Below are 10453 nucleotides of genomic sequence, written 5' to 3' on the forward strand. Positions count from 1 at the left end.
AAAATGCATTTGTTTGCATTGCTGTACCAAACAGTGTCCAATTTGCATATTTTAGAGTGTCCCTCTGTCACACTGAATATGTAAATATTTATTGTGAAATGAGTATGCAAATTAATATGTGAAATGAGATTTCTTTGGAATTACCGGGCTAACGGGCAGTAAAATTGAGATGGGCACGTTGGGTTTTTGGGACTTATGACGTGGATGCCGCCAGCTTTCTTCAAGCTTAGCGACATGACTCCCTCTCATGGGCTTCACGGTAAAAAGTTCATAAACTTAATTTCACTCCAAATATGAGTACTGGAGAAACGCACGCTGCATTTTAAAGCCAGAAACCAGGCCTCGAGGATGTAGGTTGCTTCACTGCCACTGAGGTAGCATTTTTCTAGAGCTTTTTAAAGCTGCTTTAGTACAACATTTCTCTTTTTTCTATTTGGAAAAATAAACATGAGAATCACCTGTCCTCTAGATATTAACTATATTATAATTTGTTCGTATTTTGGGGTTTTGCATTTAATGTTAATTTGTATATTTATTGTCAGCCATTTTCTTTTTGTATCATGTGGCCTTTTTTTTTTTTTTTATGTATTGTCTTTGTACATTTGGCTATTTTTATTTTTTATTTGGCTATTATAGTATTATTTAGCTATTGTATATTTGCTTATTTTCTTTGTACATTTTTTTAATATATATATTTAAAAAAACAAGGTATAAGTTTTGTTTCTATTTGGCTATTCTCTTTGCATCTGACTTTATATTTATATACAGCAACGCTCACCACAACAAATTCCTTGTATACAACAATGTACTTTATTATACATATAGATCTGTATTATATATATCCTATTCTGCTCAATGCAGCATCATCTAAGCTCTGGGGTGATGACTTAACATCCTAACTTCTGAGGTTTAAACATGTTGCCACAGGGACAGGACGAAGATGAAGCGACAGCGTTTGAGCTGAAAAGGAGGTTCAAGTCGCAGCAGCAGTGCTACAGAAACACTGAACAATTCACTTTACACGCCCTGGAAGAAAGAAGCTTTGAATTCCCAGGATTTGAGTTATTAATATTCATAACTGAAGGTGGGGAATTGGGAAATTTGCTTAGTTTTTCTATAAATGTGACCAGGGTTATTCTACCACTGGCTCCCTCAACTGGCAGCCCAAGGCCCAAAAGTGGCCATTGTGTTACAGAAGGCTGGCCCTTCCAATACATTTTGCAGTAGTTTCAGAATAATTCATAATGTAATTTCAGAAACCGTGTGCATTTAAGAAAAACATCTAGAAATGTTAATTTTGGGCTATTTTTAACAGCTTGGGCATGGCCAACTCCCATGCTTCACTCATGCTTCTACGGCCAGGACAAAAAACACATTGTTCGTGGATCTAGGATTCGACAAACGGCCGGAATCCCATTTCCAGCACCTTGGCAAAGACTTTCCTGGGGAGGCCGAGTAACACGATTCCGACAATTGGAACACATTCCGATTTTTTAAAATAGGGAGCATCACCATGGTCTGCCAGTCCCAAGGCACTGTCCCTATGTCCATGCGACGTCGCATAATTCATGTCTACCGGGACACCCCAACAACATCCACGGCATTCAGCATTTCTGGACAGATCTCATCCACACTCGGCGCCTTGCCACTGAGGCGCTATCAAACAACCCCTGACCTCTCCCAAGGAGACAGATTTGGCCCCCAGACTCTTACAGCCCTAATATGGCTGCAGGTCTGCTGAAAAGGCTACAAAGTCGATCATAGACCTTTGGCCCAAGGTGCTCTGGTGCCAAGTGCACTTATGGAAATTTTTATGTTTGAACACTACGTTTATTATCGAAAATTCATGACTAGCAAACAAGTCCAATAACAATGCACCACTCTGATTCAGATCAGGGAGGGCATTCCTCCCAATCGCACCCCTCCAGGTTCCCTCATTGTTGCCAACATGAGCGTTGAAGTCTCCCAATAGGACTATAGATTTCAGTGAGTGGGCCTTCTCCAGGGCCCCTTCCACATCATCCAAGAAGGCCAAATACTCTGAACTGGTAGGCTCATATACATTGCACAGTCAGAGTTTTCCTCTCTGCAACTCTCATTGAGGCAACCCTCTCATCCACTGGGACAAACTCCAACAGCCGGGGACTAGTATCAGCTCCCCCTGCCCCCAGAGAGGGGACCTTCCACGTACCGGAAGCCAGTTTCTGTTTTCTAAGTCCAGAATGTCTGGAACCGCTCTGCCAGTTCCCCTTGCCCATCAGGCATTACACCCCACCCCTACTCTGCACCTTGCGGGTGGTGAGCCCACACGATGGTCCCACAGTCTTTTTGGGCTGGGCCTTGCCATGTCACATCGGGCTGCCCGGCCGCCAGGCGCGAGCCTGCAAACACCACTCCCAGGCCTGGCCCAAGAAGTGGGTCCCCGCTGACCCTGTTCCGGGCAGGGTAAACTTTGTCTCCATGTTGACATTGTCATAGGGGTGTTGGGATTATGTTTGTCTGGATTCTGTTTGTTTGACTCTGGACCTGTTCGCCTTAGGAGACCCTACCCTGGGGATCACTGAAATGCCCAAGCCCTTCGTCCACAACGAGGCCACAATCTAGGAAGGGATAGACTTCAAGTTGTCTTCATCAATTTACAAAAAGAAAAAAAGTTAACACATACAATTCTCAGTATCTCAGTATCGATATCGTTAAATGCACACTGGTCCTGTACGGTGATGCAGTTGTGGGTACTTTTAAGTTCTAAATTTAGAACTACGATGAGGAAGCTTTAGAAAGAACCGTGGTTCCAGAGAGGTTAGCGATGTGATAAACACATCTGGGATAAAAATACTCTGCGGCATTTTCCATTTTTAGACCCTAGGGGGAAAAGGCTGAAGCACAAATCAGTCTGCTATGAATACTAGTTGTAGTGTTATGCAATATTAAAAACATGATGAATTTTTCAAATCCAGGTGGTCGTGTCCACTTTCTATCAATGGATTTTAAGAATAGAAAAGAACAAAGGCAATTTTATAAAATGTATGATTAAATATAACATTTTAAACTGGCAAATTAAATTGATATATATTTATACAATACATATTTTCAGTAAAACTTTAAATAGTCAAATTATATTAAAGTGGATCTATTATGCTAGTTTTACACAAGTTAATATACGTCTCGCAGTCCCCAAAACATGATTGACGTTTATTGCTGAAAACACTCAGATTATGCATTATAGCCATTCTAAAATACCTCTATACTATCCTGTTGCAAAACGGGCTGTTTTTGGTGGCCTCCCTAGGCCTCCTGAGGCCCAGAGCTCTGTGAGCCAATGGAATTTGAGTACAAGTTCGGGTTCTGTAAGCCAATGGTGTGTGGAGTTTGGCTTCCGGGTTTTGTTGTATTTACTCCCTAACTTCCTCTGATTTCACATCAGTACACCAAACTGTTTCTGAACAAATTTGAGGCGAGAAATAAGCGATCCAGTTGCTGAATCCTCACTCATATTAGATCTACAAGGCGTCATTTAAAAATTAGTTGCGACTTTGGTTGCCGTGTGAGAACACCGCACCAGAACTCTGATGCGGGGACTTTGTTTCACGTAAATATGGAAAATTTAATTGATAAATACATCTACCATAAAAAAAACATTTTTATTGATTTTGTTTCAAGAAACAGCAGATCACGCACCACAGACTATAGTCCATCTACCACATACTTTTTTTTTTCCTTTTAGAAAGACACCAAATATTTCTTTGAATACTTACATTTCCATAGACTGCAGTTTCTTCATGGACAGTTGGTATTAATTCCTCTTTCTTTAAAAAGATTTGTTTGTTGAGTTACTCAGGTGGAGGGCGGTTCTAATTAGAATGAAGGCCTCTGTGACGCTGATCAAGGCTGCAAATCTGAACAGCTTTTTTAGGACGTGTTTTCTGAAAGAAACGGTTCAAATACTCACTGGGTCCACTTTATATAGTCAACTAATAAAAATGAATACACAAAATAAAAGTATCAATTAAACATGAAATCATTCAATACCGTAAGGCAGGTATTTTTCCGGGAAATCCGTCTGAAAAAGTGGGGTCTTCTTATATTCGGGGTCTAAACTTTGAAACGTCAGTGTTTCCCCATACATTGATTTATTTGTGACGGCCCGCAACAATATCAACACAACATTGATTTGTTTTTTTTCACGATCTAAAATTGGTAAAATCATATCATTAAGGAGCCCATTTAACACACAACGGACCGGTAGCCCCTCTCCCTGCACCCTCCAAGTCATGCGCGGGATGTTTATAAGGTTGGGTATCGAAACCCGGTATCACACGTGTTCCTATATGATCGTATCTACCGGACCGAACCACAACCAAGAGTTCGGTGTTTTTTATTTCGGCGCTATGCCTGAGGCGGCAATTTGAATATTTGCCTTCCGATGCTCCAAAATTGGCGCGCCCCGCTGAAATCCTCTGTATTCCTCTCCAGTGCGACTCGCCTTCAAACCTCTGGCCGAGAGCCAAACTGCAGCGGCGCACGTCGCATTCTGTTCATTCCGGTCATGCATTAAAGCCCTCAGAAATAATGATATCCGTGGTCAAAAACAAATACACGTTTTGGGTCCTGCGCGTGTCCTGAGGGAGCATTTGCCAATTCTGTGGGAAACGCTGGTCAATATACGGTAGAATAAAAAAAAACTTGTGCATTAGAAGGGGTTTCAATTTGTCTCCACACACTTACAGTACCACACAACTAACAAACAGCACCGAAACACCGTCCTCGTCCGATCCACCACTCCGCTATCCATTGCTGTCGTAGTTCACTGGGAACCAGACATTCTTCCCACACGGTTGATTTAAAAAACCAAAAAAAAACCAACAGGGTTCTAGCTCCTGTCTGCGGACTCAGTTGCACTCGCCATAGTATGACCGACTCAGTCAGGCGGCAGTCAGCTTGCAATAAGCTTAGAATGTTGATCACTGCTTCCGGGTGGAACTTGCGCTGGAAATTTGGTCGCGCAGCTCAAGGTTTCCGGGTTCAACTCGCGCTTGTGAGATTTTGTCCCGCATTATGTTCACTTTTTGCACACGCCGTAGGACTGCATTCTCCGCTATCATTATTTTCAAATAAAATGATTTTCTTAATAAAATACAAAATATAACCAAATCTGAGTCCTGAAAAACAGGTTGTCTTACATTCAGGGCGGTCTTATAATCCGGTCAATAAGGTACTTACATTTTTAAAAAGAATAGATGAAATTATTAAACATTAACGCATTCAATCATTTAGAACAATAATTGAAAATAGGTTTGTATATAAATTAAGCAGTGAGTTCATCAGTAGGAGCACTCTGAGTTCAATGAGTAAACACTTTCATTTCAGGGTGGTTATTTGACCTTCCAGTAAAAGAAAAATCAGTGGAAGGTTGTGCACAAAACTCAAAATGTTATTATTCCAGCACTAGTTGGACCCAGAGAACAATGCTGAATTCTAAGCGGCAGATGGAGAAAGAGAAGTCCAGGCACCCTGGACGAAAAAATCAAAACCAAAAAAAAAGAGAAAGCAAGGGCATGTCAGCACTGGCCTCCGGCAGCTGCTCGGCTCCGCTTCAAGTCAGGAATGAAAAAGTGGTATTAATTCCTACACCTCAGAACTTCACTCCACTCAGGACGCCATCAGATCAAGGTCTTCAACAATACACCCAAACCAACAACCAGCTCTTGAAGAAGATCACCTCATGTCACTGTGATTCTTTGTTTCGCTATCAAGCCGCTAAGACGCACAGCGGCGCTTTAAGCTGCAACCCAGAACCAAACCTTGAATGGCCACTCAAAGTCGTACACTTTTTAATATTAAAATAATCCAAGTGTCTCCCATCTCGGCAGATGAGCCATCTAGTGCCAAAACTGCCACTTTTCAAAAGTTGTAGAAATAAACAAGACAACAACAAGCAAAATAAACCAACAGGAAATAACGATAAATTAATTCAAGTTCATGAAGGTAAGTAATTAATTCAAGTTCATATTGGTATTTCAGTATTAAAAAAAAGCTTAAAACACAAAAATGTGGCTCTATATATATTTTTTTTTTTATTGATTCGTAACGTATCTGACAAGAAAAATCTGTATCATGGTATTGTGTTGCTGGGGCCCAAATGAACAATGCACCCAAGTGTTGGATCAGCTCAATAACTTGGTACTCTTAGTCGGCCATCGTAAGCAAAGTGCATCAATACAAAATAGCAAATAATATATATTTTTTATTAAATATCTAATATCGATTCTACCAGTATTTGAAAAGAAAAATCGGTATTGTGTTGCTGGGGCCCAATGAAACAATCCAACCAGGTGTATCAGCAGTTTGAGAACTTGCTACTTCAAGACGGCCATCTAAAGCAAAGCGCATCGAAAAACAAAATAGCTCATTCAAAAGGATAATGAAGATTTTCGGTATCGTATCTGAAAGCCACAACGGTTGGGTGGTACGGTGTCCATCCCCCCAGTCACCTGTTATTTTGTCTCGGACCAGCTTGCAGGACTCTATCTCCCCGATGCTGCCAAACAGGCTCTTCAGCTCCTCCTGGGTCATGTTCTGGGGCAGGTAGTTGACGATCAGGTTGGTTTTGCTATCCTCCATGCTGCCCGACTCCACGGGCGACGAGCAGTTGTTGGAGATGGTGGACGGCCCGTTGCTCGTGTTGTTGCACGTTGGCCCGTTGGACAGCTGCGTTTCCATGGCAGCGATTACCTGCTAAAGAGAAAATATAAACTCAAGTCAGACCCTACATGTCAATAAAAAAAAAAAAAAAAAAAAAAAAACAGGGGGAAAAAATAAAGCAGCGGGATCAGTTAAAGGATTTTCTTGTCCAACAAGGAGACGGTAGCAAAAATAAAATAATTTTAAAAACATTTTCTGGCTTTGTCAATTATTTTAAACCTCAACGCAAGTTGTCATTGCATGGTAATAGAGGCCATTATAATTATTGTGATAATTGATATTGTAATACGAGACTAGATATTGTGATACAATAGATTAAATGTTGATTTTGTAAATAATTTCAAACCTCACTGGAAGTTGTCATTGCATGGTAATGGTAGGCCATAAAAATAAACAGCTAACTTGAGTCATCTATTACAACGGCTGGACAATATATATCATTAGCATATCTATAGCATCAGATTGATGACGCCAGACTAGATATCATCTGGGATTGTGATCTTATTATTGGGATTTGCGAATCATTTTAAACCTCTATGCAAATTGTCATGGCAATTGTCATGGCACAGTAATGGGCCATAACATTTTTTAATCAACAGTACGTTAGGGTTCAATTGATACGGGTTTTAAGGAGCTGATATTTGTTTGACTAAGGCTGCAGACGCCGATATTTTGTGCTGATATTCAATATCGTTAAATTCTAAATTCTAAATTCTTTACACCAATAACAAAGCAATTCTAAAAAATGGAACAATAATTCCAGGACACATTGCTGCCTTTAAATTAAGGAAAACATTTTTTTTTCCCCCCTTTCATTTTCATAAACAGAATGTGCAAAGAAAATAAAATTGCATTTGCACAAGGCTCCGCGAAGCTAAGATCGCTCCTGAAAAGCGCCCGCCTTCTCACGGCTGGGTGGCAAATGCCGGCACCGTTCTGCGGCCCGGTAGTTGGGAACCTCTTAATTGGGGAAAATAGCTTCCATAAACGTAAAATAAATAAAATAAAGGTTGCTCCTCAGAAAATGGTTTGAGCCCCAGCGCTGAGAAACTGCTATAACTAGCATTGTGAACGCTGCACTACATTACATATAAATACCAAATCTAATAACCTGCCTTTACTATCGGCGCCTTCCCAGTCCCTGGCCAGGATTCCCCGTCCGGGGAACATATTCTTGTTCAAATGAATTTCAAATTAAAAGCCCTCTAGCGTTTCATACACAGCACCAGCCATATAAGTTAATAAGGTTAATTTTGACAAGGCGCAGCTCCCAAACTGAGTTTGTTTTTCCCTGCGACCAACCGACCAATGAAAGACTCTTCTCGTCGACAAATGTTTAGTCGACTATTTGGGGCAGCCCGAGTTACGGCTGGACCATATTTTGTTGTATCTATATTGTAATAATATGGTGCAATATGGCAATAGTTAAATGTCTTTAAGGATGCCTTACAGTGTTTCCCAACGTGTGGACCATGCTTACCTAGTGGGCCGTGGAGGTACTGCAGGTGGGCCGTATGAGGTCACTTCTAATAAATAAGTTTAATTTTTTTTAATTCAGTTTGAAATCACCATAAAATATTTATGATTAAAGATGTACATTTAAAAAGTAATCACAACTAATAAAACAAAGCCATGAGATTTAAATTACATGTTATTAATTTATGTGACCTATTTTAATAGTTAGGCCTACTCCTACATTTGCTTTACAAATTGTGTACGTATTTACGTGTATGTGCATGATTATTAATTTGCCTTTCACTGCCGTAGTTCCACGTTCGCATAGAATTGTTCTGTTTTTGAAATAAAATATATTTGGGGAAATACTTCACCGTGATCAAAGTTGTGATAAAAGGTTTGAAGATTTTCAGATTTCAAATTCAGCAGCAGCATTTCTTTAGTTTGGGAATGGCTGCCTTAGAGTAAAGTAATGCTTTTCTTTATACGAGCACCAGTTGTCATCCCCAAAAATATTGATAAATTTATCATTGCGGTATTTGTCAAAAATTGTCAGTGTAGACAAGCCCTAATATAGATGACCCGTGCATACATGCTTTTAATTAGACTATTCTTTTTGTTGTATAGAAGGTTGCAGTATATACATTTGACCAATATTAAACACATTTAAGAGTCGGTAAACATTTATCCAGAGCCGTTGATTGTATCTGGTTGATAATGTCAAGTTTTATTTTTCCAATTTGCTACCTGACACATGAAAACAGCTCTATCGTGTGTTGCTCATCAGTTAAAAATAAATGAGCAAGCGTTTCAGCGTTTAATAGACATCAGAAACAAGAATGCCATCTTGTTTTTAAGTAGACCGGTGAAGAGTGCTCTCCTCTCAGAGAAAAGCTTTTGCCGTCACTGTCCAAAATAAATAAGTAAAGAGAACAAGATAAAGTATTAAAGCTGACATGTTTATAGAAACCAAATACTTTCAAGGTAAGATGTGGCAAGGCAAAATAAACATTTTGTTTTAGCAAAGAATAACCTGGGAAAAAAAAAACAAATGTTATATCAACAGCCATCGCTAAACAATTGCGTCAGAACACAACACAGAACGGAGAAGGAGTCACGTTGCGCGGAAAGGTGTTTGTAAGTTTAAAAAATGGCATCAATATTTTACCCCCAGAGACACTGTTTAGGCAGCCTCCACTCAAGCATTTCCAACTCTTGGATGAAGCAATAGTGGACTTAACATCAGTTGACTAATCTCCTGAAGTTGTTACGTACAGTCTTACATTTCATGACTTTCTCCCCAAATTAACCAGGACTAGCAACCACAACTGCTAATTGCTTGTAATGACAACTCGAATGGAAGCGATTCACGTCCATCCAAGCGTTGGAAAGGCTTGAACCTATAACAACGTCTGAGGAAAATAAAGTTGCTTTCTCACTTCTAGAAACATTTCCGCCCAGCTTAACCCCTACTCCTCCATTCTGCCGTAGTGTTGTGGCCCAAACACTACATGTTTAGAGGCAACCATCATCATGAAAAGTTTTTTTTTTTTTTTTAAACAAATCCAGCAGAATTCTCATGTGCAGAATTCCAGAATCAGTTTAAATGACACCCTCGTCAGTATGACTTAACATTCAAAGTGTGTGTCAAATCGAGAGGATATGAAACCCAAATTGGAAATGTTATGTTACATGATAAACATAAGCCCAAAAAATCAGTGGCAGTACAGTTATTATAGACCATACCAATATAGTCACTTAACATATAAACAGCTGTCCTAACACGACCAAAAAGTTCCGTCAAATTCCAAATTGAGCAGTTTATCGAATTGGATTTGGACCATCTTAACACATCATTGGTATGGCCTGAGTATTGGGACAGCAAAGTAGGAACCGAGTGAATTTGGAAGGAAGTGCCACCGACCCCAGTCCAAGGCTCAGCCGCCCACGAACCACTTCTAAGCAGAGAAGCCACATCGCACAGTCTGACTGCCATGTTAGTTTGGAGTTGCCGTCTGCAAATGTGGACACAAAAAGTACTTCATGTTAGATCAACAAGAACAGCAAAATAAGCAGCAGTCAGGAGTCACATGTCAATGCTGGAGGGGGAGAAAGAAGAGGAAGGCCAGCTTGATTTTTTTGGGGGGAGGGGAGGCTGGTTGTTAATGCAGAGTGGCGTAAACCAGGGAATAAGCAAATGTTTCACTTTGTCACAGTTCATCTTAAAGCGGGGGGGGGGGGGGGGGGCAAACAGCAGAACTGAGGGATGCAGAAATGTTCAATCAAGGGAAAAATC

At 40.3% G+C, this 10453-nt stretch overlaps 1 protein-coding gene across 8 annotated transcripts in view; it reads right to left on the bottom strand.

Moving 5' to 3' along the window:
• The window catches only part of elavl2 (ELAV like neuron-specific RNA binding protein 2), a gene marked incomplete at both ends in the record, with an annotated part of 31040 nt that extends 20872 nt beyond the window's left edge, over positions 1-10168 (bottom strand). For 3 of the 8 annotated variants that reach the window (XM_080023465.1, XM_080023464.1, XM_080023460.1), the window contains 2 exons: positions 6492-6735; positions 10082-10153. In XM_080023465.1, coding sequence (XP_079879591.1) covers positions 6492-6735; positions 10082-10153 — 316 coding nt within the window. Of the gene's footprint in view, positions 1-6491; positions 6736-10081 lie in introns of those variants that run through there. The other 5 variants (XM_080023463.1, XM_080023461.1, XM_080023462.1 and 2 more) reach the window with 3 other exon arrangements.
• Between the last annotated feature and the right edge of the window lie 285 nt (positions 10169-10453).

Source organism: Zeus faber, assembly GCF_960531495.2.
Source record: "Zeus faber genome assembly, chromosome: 22".
Lineage (NCBI taxonomy): Eukaryota > Metazoa > Chordata > Actinopteri > Zeiformes > Zeidae > Zeus > Zeus faber.